The sequence below is a fragment of the Empidonax traillii genome, unplaced genomic scaffold (genome assembly GCF_003031625.1).
Source record: "Empidonax traillii isolate 1590-97213 ecotype Southwest subspecies unplaced genomic scaffold, ASM303162v1 scaffold927:size442368, whole genome shotgun sequence".
Classification (NCBI taxonomy): domain Eukaryota; kingdom Metazoa; phylum Chordata; class Aves; order Passeriformes; family Tyrannidae; genus Empidonax; species Empidonax traillii.
In genome coordinates this window covers 314,824-339,853 of record NW_020956120.1, presented here as the reverse complement: position 1 = coordinate 339,853, position 25,030 = coordinate 314,824, and the positions used below count along the sequence as shown (strand labels likewise).

Here is a 25,030-nt window from a genome sequence, read left to right as displayed (position 1 = left end):
GCTTAATTTTGTAATCCTTTTTCCGTTAGTGGTTGTTGTCCATCCAAAAAGAATCTCCATTCAAACTGTAAAACTCTGTCTGTACAGTTGACAGTCTCCTCTAAAATGGATTTTTAAGAACTTTGCTTGGACAAGGACTGTCAGGAGTTTGGCTGCTGCTTTCAGACTGCAAAGATCATCTTCATTTATTTTTAGAATATATGTACATTTTACTGTCTCCTATCAGGAATATTTCTTAATGGGCAATCTCTCAGTACTTTTTACTGTCTTAGTAGTTTTAATTTGTTTTTGCCTGGAATATGTAAGAGTAACATACAGTAGCAATATTTGGGGAGATCACTCAGTAGTTTGAATTTTCAGCCAACAGCCACATCTGAATTATCTCTTCTGAGTGGAGGGAGTGACTTCTTAGCCCTTCAAAGCTGCCAGAGCATTCATTTTCGTCCCCTCCACCCCTGCTTTTTTTCCTTCTATTTTTGATCGACCTAAAATAAATATTGCTGAGGTATCCAAGAATCCAGGGGAGGTTGGGGTGGGGGGCAGTTTCTCTGAGTGTATCTCCTTACATGGCACTTATCACAATAGTGCTTGTGCTAAACATTCCTCTTCTATGAGGCAGCATCATGATATTTAGTTGCTTTTTATTTCTTAGAAACAATTTTTGCAACACTTTGAAATTGCTCACTCTCCATTTTTCTGTGGCAATAAGTTTAGGGAAGAAGGGATTCCATCAATGAATACCTTCTAGAAACTCTGCTGGCATACAAAGTATCTTTTATATGAAGTCAGATCTTGGGTTTTGTATTCTTTTTTCTTCCTCCCTTTTCTGCCCAACCCCTTTTCTGTGTTAGTGAAGGTCTTTGTTATAGCAATAGCCCAGCTGGAGGCTGCTTCCTCTGCTTAAGTGAAGTTCAAGAAACCAGCTGCTGCTTAAAAGAAAACTACTTATTGTTAAGTTCCTCGTCTTCCCCCTGCCAAGGTTAAACATGTCCCTTCTCCGTCAGCACCTCCAGTGTAATGTGTCCCCAGATATTGGTGGGCACGCCTTCAAGGATATAAACGTAGTCTTGACTAAGCTACCTGCTGACAAAGCAAAATCATAGACAACAGCTTCTAAAGCTGGCTTAATGTTAGCCAGCCACACCAAGATCAGTTTCCATTCCTTTACAGGATTTTTCCTTTCCTCAGAGTAGCGCAAGGTGAAATTTAGGCACTGAGGACTTTTTGGAACGTGTTCATTTTAGTTTTCTTACTCTTACCTGATTCTCTTCATCACTGTTGTGAGGAGCAATGTTTTTCCTTCCTCCATATAAAGCTGTGAATATAAATATTGTACCTTGAAATTTTTAATACAAAATTTTGCATTATAGCTCCCTGAAAGGTTTTAGTGCTGTGATTCACCCACACTTATGTCCAATAGGTAGTGATTGGCAAAGAATACATTAATATTTTCCTTCTGTATTCAAGCAACTACTTTTAAAGAAACTGATCACTAGAACCTTTTAATGTTTAGCTTAAAAACATGAACTCTGTAATCTGTCTTCAAGTGTATTATGCAATTACTGAGGTAAAGTCATATAGCCAAACACAAGTTTAGGAAAATTCACTCTTGTACTGAGATTTCCTGTTAAACTCAACTTTCTGAGTATTCAGGGCAGTCCTTAATTCCATGATTGTGTGCATTTTTACCCCAGACCATAAAAGAGGAGGTGTCTTTTTCTGAAGAAGAAAATGTAATCGTCACATGAGTAAACACTATGAAGCTGCAGTCTAAAGAGGCAAATGGGGAATAGATCAGGGTATACAAGCATTCTTAATTCTGCCATTTCTTGAGTTTTGAGCTTCTGACTCCTTCTGTAATGCTCTTTTCCATATTCTTGTGTGTAGTTTTTTTACATTCATTTTCAGGGGACATTGCGCTTTTGCAGGCATATGTATATTCACAGTGATGGGAAATCAAGCTTAGCCCATTAGACCTGAATCCAGCTTTTACTGTTATATGCAATTTTACTTGTTTCAGGGGTCTAGTTTTAGTTCCTTCTTGTCTTTAGGCAGTGTGATATATATATTGTTTGGTTTTTTCCGGGAGAATTATTCTTTAGCTTACCTTGGCTGCATTTACTAAATATATATAAAGTCACCAGTAAAGTGAAGTGTCCAGCAATATCTGAAGCCTCCCATAAATGTGATTTCAGCAACATGTGCTTTTTTGTGATTAATGGCACATGATTTGGCGACAGAAGAGTTTAAATGTTATTGTCACATCCTAGTTTATACATCCTCACATCTTTTCAGAGGCAAGGGAACTGAAAAGTAAAATTAGACGCTTTTGCGAGATCTTTCAATAGGTCATTTCCTTTATAGGAATGGAAACATATATCGTATGTAATGCTGAAGTGGTGCTTCTATATGCAGCATTCTGTGTGTTTTTGGGAGTGCCTAATTAATAGCACGTAGCACATAAAGCTTGTGTGGAGCAGGGCTTGCTGTAAATCTGTAGCACTCGTCCTTCACAGTATTATTTGCAGTCCTGGCAGCTATCGTGGCTTTGTATCTTCTCCTGAGAACAATGGTTCTGAATTCACATCTCTCCTAGAGAACCACAATGGAACCTCCTTTGTCTCTCCCATGGAATCCTGAGAATGCTGTCTAAAATGTTAATTTAAGTTTATCTGTCACAAACAAACAAAGAAAAAAGCTTGCTAGCTTTTTCTAAACTTCTGTCTGGTCTTGCCGCCTGGTCAGTGGGACATAGTGTGAACTACCTTTACTATGTATCTATGTTGCACTTTCATTGAAGTGAGAGGGCACTGATGCTATGTTTATTAAGTTTTTGTGATAGTCCTCAAAGGCTAAGAAAAAGCTGTGTCCAACTATAAGTTAATTTTGAAAGCTCTGTGTTTAAATGTAAGTGCGCTGTTTTTCTTAAAGCATTTCTGGAATGTTTATGAGCTATAGTTGAAGATTTTTAAAACTTGGTTCCCTAAGGCCAAGTTCCTAAAAGATAGCTGAGCAAATGGGCAAGTTGTTGAAAAGTTAGGAAAATTCCAGTGTTTTAATCCAGCAGGACAGAAATTCAAGTATTATATTGAAGTAATTGACTGTTGTTTTATACAGAAGGTTTTAAAAGAGTAATATTGCATCATAGCATTGATTATTTGAAGTCAGTTGTCCAAAAAAGAGCAAATCCATCAATACCCACCATCTTGATGCTGAGCTTGGTGATAAAATACATGGTAAAAGTGTTGATGTTATTTTTTAAGCCATTCCCCAGACTATTTCATGAATAGAAAAAAAGGCACAAATCTATGAAGACCAGAACTGTGAAACTCAGTAAGAAAGAGTTAAGAAAAACCCAAAAAAAAATTGGTGTGATGTATTATCTCACAGATAAGTACTTCAGAAAAATTATCTACTAAACTCTCCAGAAGACAGTCTTCGCAACAAGTGACTGTGTCATGAATACCTTTCAGGAATAAAAGAGGATGGCTTTACAAGCAGAATTTAAAGAAAAACAACCCCCCATTTTCTATTTAAACCCGAAATCACACTTGAAATACTTTCAGCTCAGTTAGGTGATGAACACCTATTCATAGATAGAAGTTACTAACAGAATAGTTTCCAATTGCTAGAATGTTGTGTATAGCATGGGGTAGAAATATTGAAATAATAGTTCAAATATTTCTTATTAGTGTGCTGACTGCGGGAAAATTAAGCCCAGGAAATCAAACAGTGAACTCCTCTGTCTCTCCCTTGTGAGATAGTCTGCAGGTAGGAATGAATAACATCATTTGTTACAAAAAAAATTTGCCTGATTTTCCATATGGAAGAAATGTTGATTCATCTCGCCAGGATGCTGCAGAGCTGATGCCTTAATGAGAACTGCTCAGAGAGCATGTGACACCTGGGGCTTGCATCACCAGATACAAGATTATTGAAACCTACTGAAAAAAGAAGAAGCAATCAGGATAACATTACACTTAAATTTATTATTTCTGCAGATTAAGATGATGGTGATTGGATGTGTAGCCTTACCAATATCCATAGTATCTGTTGAACCTTATATATTAGTTTTCCTCTGTCACACAACAGGGAGTTGTTTTCTGCTCACAAAGAAATCAATAGTGCCAAGTCTGACTGTATAATTAGCAAAATTTCTTGGGTCTGGAAAATATCGTTCAGTAAGTTTGTTCCTCGGCTACTTTTCTCCTTCACCCACCTTGCTCATTCCAGGAGATACCAAGGGATCTGCCTCAAAATATAACTTTGCTTAGGGAGTAAACTCTTTACTGCCTGCAGCTCTCCAGAGATAATAACATCACAAGGCTAGCAATGCTTTCAACAGCAGAACTCTAGTTTTGTACCAGTAAAAAGAACTGACACTAAAAGAGTAATCTAGTGTTCCTACAGCTGAACAAATAATTCCTAAGTATACAAGAAAAAAAAAAGGCAACTACTTTATAACTGATCGTATAAATCTCAGTAAAGTGTCATAGAATGAGATGAAATGGAATGTCATACTACCAGAAAAAAAAAAAAAAAAGAAACAAAGCAGAAACAACTGTTGTGTTGTCAGAAATCTTAGTTACAGGTTATTTTTTCTAATATTATTGGGTTTTACATAATTCACTCTTTTTGTGATTTTATTTTATGGATTTGAACAAAGGTTTTCTTTCTCTTTTGGATTCAATGAGAGTGAAAGGCTTTTAGAGCTTTGTAAAGTTTTAAACAGGTTGTAAACAAGTAGTGATTGATTTAGTACAGAGTAGACATTTTCTCATTCTCCATCCCAAGTAGGAATCATGTCAGAGTATTTCCTCTGTCTCGTTAGACTAGAAAAAAATTATCTTGTGTAACAGCTTTTTATCTTGTGTAACAGCTGCCAGTCCTTTTCAGACTAATAAGGTTGCAACCAGTAGTGAAAACAGAAAAAATAATTTTCTTAACCTTCAAAGGAGGTTTCAATTTATGTATTGTATAAAGGCTTGAGTCAGTATTTTGTCCTATTCAGCTCGATGTTTGCACACAGACAATAGTATCAAGTACCAGTACTATAGCAGTTTACTTGGTCAGTGTCCAGTACTGTTAAACACAATATATCAGCTTCATGGCAGGTCCATGTAATCACAGATCCATTGATTCAAGAGAGTTTTGACTTGCTCATAACAGTGAATAGGGCTTGGGGTTTTTTTCATATGAGATCATATTACTAAAAGCTTGCCAAGAACTTAATACCATGTTGGAGTTAGATTTGTAGAAGCTTACTACATCTTCTGACCTCAATTTACTTAAACTTGCATGTTTTCTGCTCTGGTAAGACATAAATAAACCAGCACTGGAACACTGCGCAAGCCGCAGAGAGCACAGTGCAACTCAGGACACTTCCATGGCCACCCCTTTCCGAAGTTAAAGCGCCTTGTCCCTCCCTAAGCCAAGATCGCTGGCAAAAGTCCAGCAACTCATTGTGTTGTGATGGAAAGAAACACTTGGAAGCTACCAATTTGCTGTCCAGGATGATAAATATTTTTTCTATAAAACTAGACTGCGTTTAAGTAAGGTGAAAGGGCTAACTTCTAAGCCTCACCAGGGAAAAAGTGGTAAACTTGATGTGCTGACTAACACAGAATTTAGCAAAAACGAAGGGCAGATTACTTAAACCAAGTCCAACCTGTCTCTCCCTCTATTTTAGGCATCATATCCTCTAGTTTCTGTATAATTAAAATCTACTGGATTTTTTTTTTCGTCATTTAATAACAGTGAGCCTGAACAGCATCTTCCTGTGTATGGTTTTATTTCCGTGCTACGGTAGAATCTCATGTAACAGACCTGAGGAAGTCTGAGATCCCTGTTTTGCTCTCTGTGAAGGGGCTGCCTTGAGACCTTAGAAGGAGTAGGATGAAGAATAACACACTCCTGCAATCACCAAGTGGTGAATGGACCCTTAGTGATTGTTACCAGACTGCCTTTAGGGCTCTTGGAGAAACCTTTGATATTACACTTAGACTCTTTTTCTGACAGGATGGATTTAACTAAAGTTTGGTGGCTGGAGGAGAAGGGCATCTGCTTTCAGTCGACTGTGGGGCATTATATTGTTGACATTGGATCAAAATTAACTATTTTGCAGTTTTTTATGGTTTATTAATGTGGAGTTTCCAGGATTTAAAATTTAAAATGTTTAGTAAAAGCAGTAGTTTTGTCACATTGTCTTGGTGAGAATAAGACTGCTGTCTCACTTACAAGTAAGGATAATATGAGAAGTGCAAGAGAAGCTGCTAATCAGCTCTGATTCCTTGTTAGTTTGCCATAAAGTGGAAATTCACCCCGCTGCTGCACCAATTTGAACAACTAAAAGGACTTGGAAAATGAAGAGTCTAAAAAGGTGCCACAGTAGTAGTTAATTGTTTGTGATGTTAAACTGCCAGCTAGGCAGGACATAAAAATGATGCTTTAAATGACACTCAAGTAAAGGAATTATTTCCTGCTTTGGGTGAAGGGACCATCCTCATTCTGAGGGTCGCTTTGCTGCACAGGGTGTCTTATGATTGAACTTGCCAGACTGAAGACCTTCCCTTCTGCTGTGCTCTTAAAGAACTTTTAAAATCTCTTCATATTCTTTAGAATGTCAGCACTAATGCAACATGTAAGCCACTGCACATACCCTCAGAAACTGCACGTCCCTGAGTGCAGTCTGTGCCCTTGCTCACAGACTTGCTTCAGACTCGTAAGAACATGACTTAAATGATTTGACCATAAAGCACTTTGAAGCTAACAAAGCAATATCGTCCTGAAAAATGACCTATTAAATATTAATGAAGGTCTGTTTCTAGCTAAGTAATTAATTTAGCAGCAGGGTAATAAATGTAAAAAGAGAGAAAAAGAGATGGAAAACTGGGAGTGTTCTTTCTTGCTCTGGCATTGTGTTTTTGTTTTACTTCCTGAACTCCAGCAGCTGAAATAATTTTATTGTTTTATTCCTCCTCACTGAAGACATAGAAAGATGTTTTGTTTGGCTTTAAAGTTAGAATGAGAAAAAAAAAAGGTCCACCTGATGGGAGTATGGTAACATTTTTTGTCTAAAAGGGATTTGAGCTTCTGTGAGTCAGTGTCAACTTTTTTTTCCATGGACAATAAGAAGCTAAAGGTGATCCCATGTCACAAAAGTAAAATGTATACATTTTTAAAAGTGCGTGAGAAACAAAGGTGGCTAATAATTTTTGTAAAATTACTTTAGAATATTCCTCTGACATTTTTAGTTAAAAGTATTCTCTTAGGAGGGTAATCTTGTACAACCATAATATTTCAATGTATCAGGTGAACCTGTGTAAACCTCCAATTGACATAAATACCCGTAGTTTGGAAGACTAAGTGGTTTTGTTTGGTTTGGGGGTTTTTTGTGTGTAGTGGGGTTTTTTGTTGTTGATTGGAGCAGGGTTGTTTGTTTGTTTTAACCTGCAGATTGAAATCAGTTTGTTTATGTGGGCGTGCATTCCTGGCCTTGCTGTGAGTATTTCAGTGTGATCAGAAAAGGTAAAAGACACAGTAAAAAAAAAAAAAAAAGTCCCATTCTGCAGTCAGATCTATTCAGGATGTTGTTTCAATTGAGGCAGAGTTTATAAATCCATCTGACTGGAGGTTTGGAACAATAATGACTTTCATTCACAACATGGTATTCTAAAGGAGGTTTTTTATTTTTATTATTTTTAATGAAAGCTTGTGGTTGATCAGTGGAATTTTTTCACTGTGTTTTTACATTTGGTCTGCATTGTTACACATTAGCAAATGTCACAATTCTTAGATAGATGGAGAGGAAAAAGCCTTTAAATTCTTTTACCAAGTTGGAAAGCTTGATACACACAGCTCCTGTTCATTCTTGGCTTTTTCAAATATTTTTTAATATATTTTCATATGTTGATGTTAGTTCATGAATCCTGAAAAAAGGAAAAAAATTTCAGAGCCTGAAAGCCTGAAGCATGGTAGTCTGCAGTCTTTTTTCCGAAATAAAGAATGAACATGACCCTTAGGCTTTATGATGTCATTCTTCTTTCAAGCTGCTGCAATCATATTTTGACTCCTTCTTCTGATTCTATTAAACTAAATATTGTAATAATACAATTATTCTTCTTCCACCTAAATTCCATTTTTTGAATGTCTTTGTATATGTGTATATATATCTTGTGTGGTTTTGTAACCTATGAGACTAAGAACTGCCGTACCAAGTAGGATCAGTGGTCTATCTAATCCATTTTGTTCCTACTGACACAATATAATAAAAGAGGTTATTTAGAGAGGGCATGTAGGTTCAATTCATAGTTCACCAGCATCCAGAATTGTAGAAGGATATTAAAAGGGACTTTTCTGCCTTATCTCTTCTAGTATATGATTATGAATCTATTGTCCATAGAATTAGAATGTTTCTAATTCATATTTGAAGTAGCTGGTACAGTCTATCTCCACAGTTAACAGCAGAAAACTCCTGAAGTTCTTAGTGAAGACCCATTTTACTACTTACCAGTGTTCCAGTTCTAATATTGCAGGATTTGGTGCGTAGCAGTTCCACATTTAGCTTATTCACCATCTTTGTGATTATTTTAATCTCACTTTTATTGTTGCGGTCCTTTATGGAATGGACCTTCCACCCTAGAAATCCTGCACACATTACTACAAGTCAGCATTGGTGTGAACTTGAGTTTACATTACATGAGTTTACATTTCTTTTCTTTTAGATGAATAAATAAAAAGTAGTTTTGAGGGGATTTTGGTTCTATTAGTTACTGAAATTGTTGAGCAAGGTATGTTTGTAAACTTCATGAACCATGGCCAGGTCTTAGCTTCTGAGGTTAATTTGTTCCATCTGTTTGGTAGCATTCTCTGCTTGTAATGGCACCAGATGGCTGAAAATTTTGTGACGTAAAAATACCAAGAATGTAGTGTAAATTGAATGTTTCCACCTTGTAATTTCTCTCTCCTGTGACTTGAAGCATGTTACATTTTCTGTTTAACTTGGAATGAAACTTTTCTGACCTGGATTCATTTTGTCCTCTCTTTAAGTATTCTTCAGAAACATTTTTCCTTCTAGATCTACCAAAAAAAAAAGTGGTACCACTTAGTTATTTCAATGACTGTCAAAATAAGAACTTTACTGTATTCATGCACATACACATTCCTTTTTCAGTTTATCTTATAGTGCAACACATTCTACAAATTCCTGATGCGCACATCTTTCTTTTTTATGGGCATTCTGCAGAGAAGTAAACTGCCAGGCTGTTCTGTAATCATCTGTGATGTTGCAATAAATGCTGTGTTCTTTAAAGCTTTTCAGCCTTTAACCAGCTAAAAAACAAATCAAAGAAGTAGTTTTCTAGATAATTTAAAAAGATTATAGACACAGTAGATAAATTGAAGTCTGTGTTTGCTGTGTATAACAAAACTTTTCCTCCTAGGGAAGTTAAAAGTTCATTGAGCAACTGGCAAACTTAACGCAATTTGGAGACCTCATCAATGAAATAAATGTGTATTCAAAAGGTGCAATTATTTCCACATACAAGCATGTATTTACAGGATTGATGAATTCAATTAACCATGCTTCAGTATGCACTGAAGATGCCCAGTGAATATATGCAACCTGAAGCTTCCATACATACACTGCTTCAGCAGCAGGTGCAAATCTGATACCACAAAAGCTTTATAAAAGTCAGAGGTCAGTGACGGCTGATAATGTCCTCATGGCATCCCTTGATGCCATCCCCAGTCCTTGCTTCAAGGGAAACTTGCTGATCTGGTTTTGAAACCTACTAACATTTTACTGAGTCTTACAGCCTTGCTCAGTCCAGAGCAAAGTCCTCATCTGCAACCTCTAAGGTGCTTGCTATCTGCATAGTAAGCCATTTATCCCTCTCCTCTCTTTCCCAGGAGCGGCCTGGCTAGTGATTAAGTCATGCAGGGGACAGCCTGTGCTTCAGAGAGAACATCTGTACCGCAAATTCCTGGGATTCACATTGTACCAACGTTAATTCCTTCTTTTAGGGATATAAATTTAATCACCATTGGTTTAAAATTATTCATACCTTTGGAAATAGTTATGGACTGTCTGTCAGCACGAGTAAGGGCCTGCCTGAGCACCAGGTGCTGACTGACCCAGCACAGGCCAGTGCAGACCCCTGGGGTCCAGATGTGACAGGCAGAGCTGTCTGTTGTTAAAGGTGTCCATCAACAGGCCCCATCATGGTGAGGGTATGAAACATGTCCAGGGTTTGTTCAGGAGCCAGGACCAGATGTGCACACCCACAGCACTGGGCTGGCCCAAAATGCAGCTCCCATGGGCAGGGTTGAGGGATTGTCCCTCCACAGGGGAGACTGGACAAGGACACTGGGGCCTGGAAGGGCCCTCAGGGCCCTGAACTCTCTCAGCGGCAATTTTTAAGTGCAAAGAGGGTTTAAATGCTACATTTGAGGCTACAGAGGGTGACAGTGCTCACCTCAGCCGAAAGTCCTATATTGAGATAGTCTGTCATGGTCCTCATCTTCCTATATCAGTTGATGTGGTAGCACGATATTTTCTGGCCTCTTACCGTTTACCAAGTAGGAGAATCTGAGCATATATTACTTATTTTGAAGTAGATGTATCTATTTAAATTTGTATTAATCATGTTTAATGTTAACTTTTTTTACTCCTTATTTATTGTCATAATTTCATTCTCCTCTTTCGTAGCGGATTTGTTGTATGGTTTTTTCCTGCAAGAGAGGAAATCAGAGCATGAAACGCTGGGTTTGTGAGTGGAATAGTAGTGTGTACAAGAGAGACAGGAGAGAGCAATTGAAGGTTAAGTTTCCCTCTCTGGCAGCTGCTCTGTAGCAGAGCAGGTTATCTGGTTTCTGCTTAGCAACAGCGGCTGCACAGGGATTTACTCAGAACATTTACCCAGGGTAGAAGCTCTGTCCGTGAGCTGCTCTTCATACTGACCTCCATCTCCCCAAGACAAGGGAATTTTTATGTTGTCATGTTTCCATGGAGAGGTTTCAGGAAGAGCACTGAAAAATCTTGAGAAACAACGATATATTGTCACTATCTGATGAAACTTATGTTAACTGTTACCTAGGGCAGCCTAGGAGTAAGAAAAGTAGTATATGAGGAGACAAAGAGAGGATATACAGTTTTGCATTTGGCCTTGCACCAGTCATGAAGTTAGCAACTTACAGTCTCTCTTTTCTCAAGTAGCCTGATTCAGTGGTACCTTTGTGTTGTCATTTCCCAATGAAGGATACGCTTCCCCAAGTGTAGATGAGCAACTCTTCTGTCATTGCTGCAGTCAGTGTTTATTTGACTATTTGTCTTGCTGTTTCTCCCCGTACATCATAATTCCATCCCTTTTTGGCATATACCAAGTACGTGTGCAGAGAAGCTTTTAGTCTGTATAAGTACAGTACCAAGGGAAAGTTGGTTTGTCATTGGGTCTTGTTATGGTATTTTACTACAACTAATAATAGTATACATTTGAGATCAACAGGTTTTATGTAATATGTCTCATCTGAATGAATGAGCTTGAGTTTGAGGAAATGAACATCAGCATGTTAATGTGCCTCTCACAGTACTGTGAACTGTAAGAAATGAGGGATCCTGAGTAAAAATCTGGAATTAGATGTTTCTGAATGGAAACATTCCTTAACTTACTTTAAAACAGCAATGCCTCTATTTTTGCTGTCATAATTATTTTGTTTTGGCACAGCCAAAAGAACATCTCTTTGGTAAAGACTGTAAAACATACTCTGCTGTTTTTCTTTCATGTGAGTGGAGACACAGTTACTCAATGTCTCATTTTTAGAAACATGAAATCCTCAGCAAGGTTTCGTTAGTACAAATGCAACTATTTTTTCTATTCAGAACATCATGTTCAAGTAAACTCTAGACTTTTAGTTATTTCTGGTATCCAGGGCATAGTTTGTGAACTGATATGACAGTATCTCATATGAATTTTCCATCTGGATGATCACAGCGCAGGAGAAGTTTCGTGCTGTGTTGTTGAGCTAGAACCAACTGTTGTCACTGGCTGACCTTTGTTTTTAAGTACATGGGAACATTACTGAAACACTTCACATAATAGAGAAGAGCTGTTTCTCTGGTAGTGAATATCTTTATGTTGCCAAAGACTTCATTCATCTCGTTCTTTTGAATGGAGGACAGGATTCCCTGTCCTCCCCCAGTGCAAACTTTCTAAAAGTATAAATAAGCCAATTTCTTAGCACTTTATCTCACAGAATGTCCCATAGGAGTCAGTGGCCTGGTCTAAAGTACAAAAGTTAGAAAATCAAGTCTCAAAACAAGGCAAGAGAATGTTTTAATGTGGTCTAACTTGTGTAAGGTTGCTGACTATAAAGTACTGTGTGCTACTGGGTGTATCAGTAAATAATTGTGAGTTTTTTTCCCTTAGTGCAAAATGATTGAGTTGGTCATAAGAGTAAGGAAATACAAAGAACATGCAAAGGAGCACTTTGATGGGAACATTAGTTACGAATGACTTGCTGATGAATGTAGGGGAGATGCTAGCCAGCTACAGACTGTGAAATTATCACAATAAGAAGCTTGTACAGAATAAGAAATAGGTAAAAGCCCTCTCTTTAGTGCTCATACTTTTGTTTTCTGAGTTTCATTTCTTGACTCTTCTTCAGAAAAAGAAAATTGCCGTAGGGGAAGTCTTTTCACCATCCCACTTTTTCACTTAGCAAAAATAACAATTTAAAAGCGATAAAGAACATCTGGTAGCAAATGTTTCTCTATCATATAGAGCATCATAAATGGAATATCTAGGTAGTATGTAAGGAAGCTGGCCCTGCTGTGGTTGCTGGATGAGTATTTTGTCCCATCATTTTCATTGCCTTCCTTAACTGGATTCCTTTTCCCACTCATATCACTGCTGCTGGACCAACTGGCTGCATTCCCCAGAGTGTTCCTTATTACTTCTGTAGCATCTGATGTGTTTCCCTGTGTGCTCAAAGACATAAGGTAGATGCCCAAACAGCATAAGAAAACAGGAATTATAACACAAGGAAGGTACCAGAACCAGCCTAAGGGCTGAGGAGACATCTAGGGCATGTGCCATCTCTATCTAAGCTCCTCAGTAGAATGTAAACAGGTTAAAAGTTGTTCTTAGAAGTGCTGAGGTGCCTTCAAAAACTTTATAGTTAGTTCTATTTGGAAGACAGTGTTTATATTTTTCCTGTAAGAATCAGAACAAAGGAATATTAATAGCTGCCTGCACATTGTAATGTTTTCTGCATAATGACATTTCACAGGCTTGATATAATTTTCTGCCATGTGCATCAGGCCATTAAATGAGAGGTCTTTAAAATTATCTCACCAGAACAGTTCGTTTTTCCAAACAACACCAAAAGAGGATGAGATCAAAGAATTTCATAAAAGGCGCTTTTCACAGCTTATCTGTCATCAAATGAAGGTATTAGGGAAATGGCCTGAGAAGCTTTTCCTACTTGATACCCCTTTTGAAGTGACTAGAACTACAGAACACGCCATTTCTGCACAGGATTCCAGTTATGTTTCTCACTTACATGAGAGGAAGGGCAGGAGGAGTGTATTACATCAGCTGGCACACTTCTGGGGTCCTTGCTCTTGGGGCTTGGTTGGGCTTTCCGGGGGCAGGCAGGGATCGGGGTTGCTGCCCAGAGAGCAGCACACCTTCCCTGAGCTCACTGTGGAGCTCATGGCTACCGACACTGCAGCTTGGGGCAGACTAAAAGATTTGCACCAACTCCCAAAAGCATCCAACAGAACACATACGTCTCCAGGGGTTAAAGATTTCCCCAAAATTAGAAGTCTTTTTTTTTAGTCAGTTCATTTCTAAGGTTAAATGGTAGGGGATTGAGCTGATGAAATGTATATGCACAGAATTTTTTCAGCATTTTCATTACATGCCCTTGGCTAATAAATTCCACATATTACAGCATTAAAATTTTAATCCTGATCTGGACTCCATTTGAGCTAAAGAGAATCTCACCACTAAGCCCTGTAGATACTGTGTCAGAATGAACGTTAGATATTATATTACAGGTGTCACAGAAAACATTCACATAGCGATGAGGTATCATATCCGTTAGTGACCAAGAAGTACAAAACCCAGAATTGTAATTATTTTTTAAAGTGGGAAGGAACTAAAAAAAAAAATGAACTCACGTGATAATATTTTAGGACCCTAATGTGAAATTTTTGTCTATTCAAGAAACTTAACTAGAGCTAGAATTTTTTGTCGCATTCTCAGTGAGTAAAATGACAGCTCTATGGAGAGCAAACTGACAATTCTCTACCTGCTGTTTGTGTGCTACACTGAATTACTCTAAACTTCATTTTTTAAAAAACAGGATTAATGAAATTTTGAACCATATTTTTACTAGACATATTATAAGTCTATATACACCAACCAATCCAATGCATAGTAAATTTGGTGCAGATAGTAATCTGTCAGAATTCATTATCTGAAAAAACAGTGGGAAAACTCTGTTCAGAGATCAGGTGTTAATAAATGACATAGGAAAAAGCTCTGTGTAAGGGGTGCTGTTCTGATGTATATATGATTGCTAGTTGCAGAGTCTAGTTGCAGCTTTTACTCATGACCGCACTTTCTCATATTCCAACATTTATGGAACAGTTGAAGACCTGTACATTTCAAAAGTGATGTTAATGCCAGTGACTTTTGCATGCCACAGTAATGTGGGATTAGAGTCTTTCAGTAACTGAAACAATCAGCTAAACTTTTCTGCAAGTATTAGTGCGAAGTTGATCAACAAATGGCACATCTTTTCACTCTCTATGAGTTTGGGAAAGGCTGGCTTCTTCACATTTTGGACAGTTTTAGAGCATTGCTGGATATGTAGTTGGTAAAATCATTAAATAAAACTTTCTTCTTGAGTTCCAGTCTAGGTAAAATCTAATCATCCTTTGAACTTTTTTAGAAGAATAGGTGATGTCCACAAGGTCTTAGCTGATGTTTCCTGCTTTGGATTGTTAAATTGTAATTTCTATCGTTCTGTGACCTGCTGCTAACATTTAGCAAGTCCCCCACCCCAGTCAGCCAATTTATCTCAATGTACATAACACTAGCCATATTTTCCTTGTTTAATAGTACTGTGGGATGAGTGAGGGGCATGAAATATGTTAAGAATCCCATTCTGTTCCAGTATCCCTTGATATTCCACAGGGAGGCAATATAAATCTCCCATGACAAAGCTGAAATACCAGGACTACTTTATGACATATAAAGATCTCAGACAAACATCTTGCTTAAAAACCCCTTTCCAGCAACTCACATTGTAGATGAGTAAAGGCTGCAATGCAAGTCTTTATAGTAATACACAGTAAAGGTTTTGAGAACCTCTGTACAGATTCTGAAAGCACTGTTTGCAATCCAATTGCATTCCATTTGTAGCTTTTTCTGGCTCTGCACATGGTATGGTCTGATGGGGTAGAGAGGGTCTTCTAAGAATTATTCCAGTGTCTCAAGAAGGGCCAGCTATTCTTGAAACCATTCTCAAGACTTTACAAGTATTTTTTAACCCACAGGCTCTCAGCTAACATAATATCTGAGGTCTCTCCAAGCAAAATAGAAATATTTTATAATCAATTTTGTAAAATCAAGAAAAAAAAATAAGCAGTTCTTTGCATAAGAAGAAAAGGTGGAAAGTATGGCAGTGTTTCTCTGAAGGCATTATATAGCTTCCAGCACAGCTAGGAGTGGATATCTTGAGTAAGGTTAGCATAAGAAGCAATGCAAATTATTTGCAGCAGTGAAAAGAGTTCCCAGTGGTATTTTCTGTAAGTACTGAAATAGAGTGCCAGAGGAGGTCAAGGAATGCTTATCAGTGGTGATTTTTAAGAGATGATCAGAATAATTTCAGTATCTGATGCAATTTTCTGACCTGTGAGGCAGAATATATTCAAGGAATACTATTCACTGCTGGCTTTTGCTGCTGACAAGAGGACTGAGAAGAGAGCAGAACATTTTTGGCAGACTCTACGGCAGTGGAGTGCCGACAAGCCCACTTGCCCTCCAGCAGACCAGATTCACAGAGACTCCTGCTTCTAGGTCTTTGTGGGCCAAATGAAGTCCACTCAGCAGAGCTGTCCAAGTTCACGGTTTCAGAGTGCTGGCTCACAGTGCACAGAGACTGCCTTGCAACATCGAAAAGGTTAGTTCCCCTTGGCTAGGTACAGCTGATCCTGCCTGTCAGCTGTGGGATAAACTAGATGACCTTGCAAGACTTCTTTATCCAGTTTTGTGTGGTCCTCTGAGTCTCTCTGGTTTATGTTTTAACTGTGAGGTAATTCTTTCAAGGGGAACAAAAAAAAAGATTTGAAATTAAATACTATGCAAAGCTGAGCAAATGTGAACAATAAGCCATAGCTATAATAATATTCACCAGCTGGAGGGAAATTTAAAGTCTCTGGTTGACAAAAAATCCTCTAATACAAAGTCTGAATGTATGCAATTTTTTTTAAGTGGAAGATGTAGATATCCCATGTGAAATTTATGATAGCAGTCCCTATGTACAGAGCAGTTATTCTAAGGAATATGGGATTCATAGAAATTGCTCCCTTCTTTTTTGGAACTCCGTGAAAGCCCTGGTACAAAACAGGAAAAACAACACAATTAGCCCTGAGTATAAACACTGAAATCAGAGACAGATAACGTGGTAGTGTCCTGTTGGAGATTGTTACTGTAAACTTCAAAAAGGAATCACATGAACAGGAGGGAGCTTTTCATTGTGTTCCTTAGTGTTCTACCTAGTTTTTCTCTTCTTTTATATTTGTCCCTCCTAATGCTGGGATTGTGGAAAATTAATCTTCCATCCTGGTTAGTCTTCGGCTCAGGGTGGTGAAGGCTTGGGTATCGTTTTGTGTACAGTATGCCTGTGCGATTTCCATCAGAAGCAGGAAATGTTTATTTAAGTTCTGAGGGGTGGGACAGTTGCTGTAGTTTTAGGTAATTTTAAACAAACTCTTTGAGCATCCTGTTTAAATAGAGTTAAGTAATCACAGTTTTGTACTAGTTGGAAAAGAATTCCATACATACGCGATATGAATAAAATATCATCTTACAGAGCATACCAAGGTGATATATTTACCTAACTTCTTGTGCAATAAAAGTTGTACCTTTGACTTCTGTTTTGCAACAAGTTTGGTGGCTAAACATATTCTATTATGTAACAGTACTCTACTTGATTATGAACTGTTCTGCATTGAAATTTAATACACATTGGAAACACATATTTCTTTCCTTGATATTTTCAATGGCCTCTGGAGAAATCTAATTCAAATGCAACTTTCTGAAATTGGAGGAAAAAAGTGTATTCACACAAAAACTTAGTTTAGGGAACTAGTGAGGATCAGGAAGAATTTATTCACAGCCAATTGTGTGAAAACATAAATGAAGATAAAAATAGTTGTTAGAGTAGGGTGCTAAGATTTATCAAGTGTGCATTTCACTTGAGGAGTCCATGTTCACTGGCTTTCCTGAATGATTGTAAGTATTGTAAGAGTTGAACTGGGAGACAAAAAACAGTAGTGAAAAGATTTGTTTCTCGGACCTGTGTCATGGATGCCCATCTCAGTTTTGAAACTGGGAGATAGATTGCATGATTTATTTTTGGTTTTGTAATATTTCAATGAGGCTATGCTGAACTGCATATTGGGTCCCCCAGCTGGTAGGACTCGTTTGAAAGGGAAAAAACAAATGTTGTATTCTTCAGATTGCAGTGATAATTGCACATGACCTTATGTCTATCAATGGATTGTCTTTAGACTGCAATCTAATGTTAATGAGATTTTAATTGGAAAACAAACAAAGGACAGGCAGGTTAATGACTGATAACAATTTTTAAGAAGTCTTTTAAGAGCTACACAATAATTATTGTAAACAATACATCAAAGTCTTTTTATGTCTAACTTTCATGAAGGGTTTACGTAGAAGCTTTTTCCTTAACAATGCTATTATTCCACATCTAAAAACTGATAGACTGCATAGTGTCATCTGTTAAATCAAAACTGATTGGCAAGATTGTCTGGTCTTACTAGGAGGAAGGTTTTGGTCATTAATCACACCTCCACAAAAAGGAGCTGGATTGAATCTGTTATGTCCTTAGAGTTTACTACTACTGATGTTTCTGAACATCTCCCCTCCTTTCCCCAGTTCAACACATGTATGTTATTACAACAGAAACAAAAGGTAGAACTTCTATCCAGTGGAACTCATAACATCTAAAACCAGGCAAGGAGTGAACATAATATATAGCCAGATGTTAACAAAAATATATATATAAATAAAACTAAAAATCAGAGAATGGCTTTGAAGAGGGAAAATTTATGGTAATAATCAGAATAAGGTGTAAAGTATTAGTCAGAAGGATTTACTGCACAACTAAAGGGTGTCTATATTGAATGTCAAGGAGGATGAAAAATTAAATTGGGACACAATTAAAGGAGAGGAATGAGAGATGTGGAAAAAGATTACTAGTATAAATGACAAGGGTGCTTCTCCAGATAGTGATAAGGACAAAGACTAGAAAGGAGGTTGCTTTTCGTGTCCAGTTTCGATGACATAAAGCATATAGGAGACTCTCGATTAAGAAAGTTGAGAGGTAAGACTGGAATCGTAGAGATATTAAGACAGGCATTATTTACTCCGCTGTAGTAGTTACATTTATGATCAGAAAATACTATGAAAATACAGAGTGAAGTTGAACTTTTTTTGTTTTGACTTGTAACCTGTTTACTTCATATCCCATTTTCTTTTAAAACCTCTTACCCATGCTCTCTGCTTTGCTTTTCTTTCCATTTGTTATTTTAAGTATTCTCATTCAACCATACCTTTTGAGAAATTCAAGGAAAAGCAGGTATGATTAAGGGCTAAAATAAACCTTGTAGAAGAATCTAATTACTTCAGAAAACATATTAACTTACTTTGCAGTACTTTTGTGCTTTATAGGTGCCAAGAGAAGATTAATCTGTAATCTCTTTGTTTGTGATTTTGCCTTTTATTTCAGTTTATATAATTAAAGAATTCCCAGGACCACTTTACATTTATTTTGTTCATCAAAACATACTTCTCAAATGTTATGAAAACAGAGTTCAAAAATAATGCAGTCCAAACCAAAACCATTCAGTTTTCTCTTGGAACACAACTGATGATAAATTCCTACCTTATATCTCATTTTTAACTGAATAAACGCTGCGTTGTCCCTTAATGTATAATTCTTAAGAATGTTCACTTTATATTCTCCTACTTCAATGTTTTAATAAATCCTAGTGGCACATATCTCAAGATGCATATAATCAGGAATGACAAATTTATTTCACAATTTCTGTTTGAGAATGTAATCCTCTCTGCATTGAAGTCTCAAAGATCTCATTGGGTCACTCAGTGTGTGTACTTACATTATGACAGAAAGGAAATAGTCAGAGGGTTGGGGACCTACATTTTGGTCATTACTTTTGATGAAAGATAGGGAAAAAAATTTGAGTATCAAAAATCAAAATAGTGTACCTGTTGTTGTTGAGATTATGGGAATCAGGAAAAAAATGGATTTGCCAATCTCAGCTCATATTCATAAAAGATTTTCTCTTCTCTTGCGTCTTCTTTTCATGTGAATTTGAATCCCAGCTGATCATGTTATTGTCCTGACCAAAAAAAAAAAAAAAAAAAAAGACTAGAGGCTGCTTTTAAGAAAATATTTTTCATAGGGACCAAATGTATTTAACTAAAGAAGATGGTACCTTCTAGTGTTGAAATTCTGGCCTGCTGTGCATGTGCATATTGTGCATCTTATTGTTTACGCCATGATAGTGGGTGAGAATTAGTATTTTTCTTCTCTCAAAATCAAACCCTTTTCCCATACTCACTGGAAACAGAGAACAGAACTTTCAACTATTTTTTCCTGTGAGTTCTCATTTGAAAACTGAAATGTGTACCCAAGAAAGCTTGAAAAGACTCAAAATGTCAGTCTGTAGCAGATAAATGCAATAGCAGAGCAATTTCAATCTCTGAGCTGTTAATTCTGGGTTTAGTAGCTGTGCTTTTGATGATGTGGTCAAGTAAGTTGCAGAATCTGTCAGAAATACCCTTTCAAATGGAGAATGGGATGTGCACAAGGAAGGTATGAAAGAGGATTCCAGTCTCTAGCTCTGGAAACAGAGCTACTGCTAAAACTTTTGTTCAGACTATCTAGTGAGAAAATACTGTGCTAAAGAGTCCAGGTTAAATTTTCAGTTAGCTGAACTGGAGATGTCCTGCAAAGGTCTCAAATAAAACAAAAGAACTTGAATTTTTAACTAAACACAATTTCTGATGTTTAAATTCAGCAATTAGGCTTTTAGTGAGTTTCACAAAAAGCATTAGCTCTCTTTGAATCAAACACAATGTTCTTGAAAATGATACAGTGTATATCCTGATATGTTAGGAAATGGCCCTCATTTATACAATCGTGTAAACCAGCCTTTTACTGGTGTTATCACTCTTGGGAGCAGCAGTTCCCAGCTCAGTAGCAAGTTGAAGATCACCATTTGGGATTCACAATTGTAAGCACCATCACTTTGCATCAGCATTGTTTGCTTTATACTTGTGATGCAAGTGCAACAAAATGATACCAGTGTTGGGAATGAGCATGACCACTAAGGAGAATGGGAATTGCAGCTTCCTCTTCCTGGTTATGCCCACTCACGTCCAGACTGTTGGCAAAGTAGCAGTGTAAGAAAGTTAAATTTCAGCAAATGTTAGGAGAAGTTACCTTAGCCAAGTGTTAGTCGTGCTCTCATCAGCTTGCAGTCCAAATGGGTTTCCTACTTGAAACACTAAATTGTATCCATGTGAGATAATCTTAGGCAATTGGTTTCAAAGGGACACTTGTACCAAGACTGCTCTTCGGAGATAGTCTGTAGTATGGTGATGAGGAGCCCAGCAAAGGACAATGCCTACATCTTCTTCTTAGGGATGTCCTGTCATCTTACGTTACATTCCAGTACCAGTATAGCTGTGCTTTTGACTGACTTCATCACAAAACTGACTGCATCGGTGTTATCCTTTAGCTCTAGCTTCTGAAATCCTAAGACCATCGAACAACTATCAGATTTTCTTTTAAAAGCAAGGCTGTAATTCTTGTCAGTTCCAGAGAGAATCAGACAGCACAAGGACCCATATTTTTGCTTAAAAGAAGCAAAGAGAGGATGATACTTAAAACCTGCACTAATGGCAGAATATCTGCACTATGATCTTGAATATTTCATATCAGCACAACTGAGCACTGCAAAAGAACAAGGCATAGCTCTGAAGCCATGATACATGATATCATGAGCATGATACAGCCAGAAGCTTTGATGAAGGTATTCTTCCGTAGGTTTTCCCTCCTAGAGAATGGTAAGAAAAATGTCGGAAAATGTACTCAAGTCATAAGCAATGTTTTACCAAGAATGCCACTCTACCTGGCATTCTGAATTGGATCCAGTCTGGCAGTTTCCGTGTTCCCAATATACAGGGGGAAAGGCGCAAAGTTTTTTTCTGCATCCTCTTTCTGTAATCAGCAAAAAGTCAGACAAACATTTCTAGCCTCCTCCAGGAAACACCCCTGATAAGTATAACATTTAAGGACTTAATGAGCAGGATTAATGCACATGCTTCAGTTTAAGGATATTTTTAAGAGCTATGCTCTGAATCTGAATCGTAGGGTAGATGATTAAAAGAAAAATTAGAAACACTTGTGAATTTCTGGATTTATATATATAAACTATGTAATCTACAGGCTTAGATTCACTTGTGAGAGGTTAATTAACTTCGATCTTCTGTTGTTTTTCCTTGCCCAAAACAATTTCATGTCTTGTCTCCTTTTCTTCAGTCTGCACACCAGACACCATGAACTAGAGTCAAACTGTACTGTGACATCAAAGTTGCAGAGGTGAAGTCCCATACTTACACACCTGTGACTTTTGTGACCAGAGAACAAAATGTTTGTGTCATATCAAATGGGAATTGCCACCACCTCTAGCTAAACTCATGTGCATATGGATGTAGATAATTAACAGTAAGGGAATAAAAAATGTGAAGTAGGCTTCAAACGATGGGTGAATGGGCAATTAGTACTGGTTAGGGAAAAATACAAAAATTTATAAGAAAACTAAAAAAAAAAAGCAGAATCTAAACTATGTCAAGTGAGTGTGTGTCATCTCTTCGCTTATGTCTTCACCTGCATTGCCAGTTTAGATAATAAATGGTTCAAGCACACATTTAGTTTACTGGTATTCTCAGTTCTGACTGTTTCACTGAGTGCTTAACTTTTGGATTAATGGTATGATTACTGTTCTCAAGTGAAGTTCATTTCTAGACCTCTTTCATGGAAATAAGTTGGAAAGCTGAACTTGGAAGTAATAAGCCTCAAAAGAAAATAAAAACAACCTGATTTGTACTTAAATAATGTAATTCTATTTCATTGTTTTATGAGAGTTTGAGGCAATTCAAAAAACCATATGTAAGTGTTTGAGATTGACAGCACTGGTTTCTATAGCTTAACAATTCTAAACAATTTTTACCTAATTTGGGAAAGATGCTTTGCAGACATAGTAGCTGGTAAGAGAGAAGTGAAGAAATAAGAAGACTGTCAGCACTCAACAGAATTTATTTTAACTTTTCATGGTTATGGCTAAATTATAAAAGAAACAACATCGTTTGTGTATCTCTTCTATTATACAAAATTGATTATAATTCCTTATGTATTTGTTGATGTGTGGAGACTTGTGTGGGGGTTGCTTATTGCTACGTTTTGATTGCCATTTTCTCACTTCTCTCTTAGAGACTCCTGTCTCCTTTTCTTTAGGTTTTGGGGGATTTTGGTTGTCGCCATTTCCTTTTTTGGAATTCTAGCATTTGTTTTTTTTATTACTTGACGTGAATGTTCTAGTCACCTAAAGTGTAGCTTCAAGCAGCCCTTTGTGTGACTAAGAGGAATTAGCTAAATAGCACTGTTTAATTAATTTCAGGACCGCCTCTTTTTCGTCATGGAATATGTAAATGGAGGAGACCTAATGTTTCAAATCCAGCGCTCACGCAAATTTGACGAACCTCGATCCCGCTTTTATGCTGCAGAGGTCACATCAGCACTCATGTTTCTTCACCAACATGGAGTCATCTACAGGTACTTTTTTTGATCAAAAATAAAGTATTCTTGAGGCTTTCGGGCTGGTTTTGGCCGAAATCCTCCGTCTCTTAGCGACCAGATTTAGATTAGTTGTTTGTTCCAATTTGCTTACACAGAACTTTTTTTTGGCTGTTTATCATTGAGAATGTTAACATTTGAATAGCCTCTGCAGCAGTCGTCAGCTGTGTGTGCCAGTTTTGTATTATAGTCCAAATAAAGTGGGTTTGAAAAAGCTTGGCACAGCGCGACCCAGAGGTGACCTTTCTGCAGATCGGTGCAATCTCTTCACTTTCCTCTCTGTGCCATAGATTTCCTCTCAGTTTCTAACTCCCTGCCACTTCCTGAGTTTGTTTGTCCTAGTTGTCTCCACTCCGATACAATCGGGATGACCGTTTGCAGTGCTTTACTTATGCCCCTTCCTCTTGACTGTTTGGGTGAAGGCTTAGTCACCAGCAGGAAGTGCCTCTTTGGAGACAATTTTGATTTGCTTGCAAGTGCCGTGCATCTATTTGAACCTCCTGCCCGGTCCCAGTCTCTAATCTTCAACACCCATGCACACACACAGACAAAAAGTGCATATTGTTGTGCTGTGATGAAGAATGCATTTAGGGATAGGCTTTATTATTAAAAGTAAGGATTCACTTTGAAAAATTTCACCCTGATGTTAATGTGTTTATTAAGTCCTTTATCTTGTCATCTCATGCTTCCTCTCTGTCTTTATTTGTTTGCAGCAGCCTATCATTGCTTGAGATAAATTTGGGCTTTCACAAGCAGCATGCTTGTGATACAAGTTGTCCCATCTAGTAAAAACTCTGGAGTTCTGTGGATCTGAGCTCCGTTATTCTCTTGATATTCTCACCCTCTTTCATGTTATCAGATTTGGTTTGAGGTAGTCGTCTCAGGGACAGGCAGTCTCAGATTTCTTGACCAGAAACATCAAGATGAGGATGTGGAATTTGCCCTAAGCCTGGATTCATATTAAGGCAGATCTTAAGAGTACTAAAAATTGAGAGAAGGGAATTTTAAGTGTTTAGTAACAAGGACTGAGTGGTAGGTTCTATCGTAGGCCTTTGCCTTTTCCATATACAGGGATTCAAAGGGAAATTTCTCAAAGAAGGGGTTGTGCTTTCCAGAGACATAGCAGGCAGCAGGACATCACAATTTCTGAGGAAGATAAACTTATGTGAAAGTGGTCTTTTCATCAAAAATCCAATTTTCTTTATAAAACTTTTATTGCTAGCTGTGTCTCTTACTCTTCACTTTTTATTAACACCGGTATGATGTTTGCTTACTGGGTTGTACTTTTGGCCCTACCACTTCACATGGATTTGTTTTCAATTGCTGAGGATCCAACACATTTCTTACCTTTCCTGCCCATATCAAATTTCCTATTCTTTGTCTGCATTTATTTCCAAAGCTAGGTGTTTGTACATTTAGGTAATAGAATGTGGCAACCTCAGGTTTTGTAAGTATCCATCATAAGAGAAACAGACAAGCTTGGCACTTTAAAAAGTGAAGGATTTTGAGGATTTGTTTCCATAAAATACTTGAGCTCCTTTCTCCTATCTGGAAACTGGGGGTAGTCACTTTGTAATTAGCAGGCAGTTTAATGATTTCTGTGAACCAGCAAGAAACAACTGGTATAAAATTACCTCTCCTTCCTTTATATCTGTGCATTCATTCATCCCTGTCACTCCAGCTTCCATCCTTTAACACATTCTCTTCTCTCTCTGCTCTTTCCTATCTCTTTTCTCGTCTTATATGTAGCTTCTGCTGTGTGTTGGCTACTACTTGCACTGAATTGTTTTATGTGCCTGTGTTCTTTCTATGACTTTTTATCAGCAGAATG

General features: G+C 37.5%; 1 protein-coding gene across 2 annotated transcripts in view; it reads left to right on the top strand.

The window, feature by feature from the left end:
* LOC114067530 (protein kinase C epsilon type) overlaps positions 1-25,030 on the top strand; it is a 110,337-nt gene that overhangs the window by 30,239 nt on the left and 55,068 nt on the right. For both annotated transcript variants that reach the window (XM_027903053.1, XM_027903054.1), the window contains exon 7: positions 23,024-23,178. In XM_027903053.1, the coding sequence (XP_027758854.1) occupies positions 23,024-23,178 (155 nt within the window). The remainder of the gene's footprint in view (positions 1-23,023; positions 23,179-25,030) is intronic.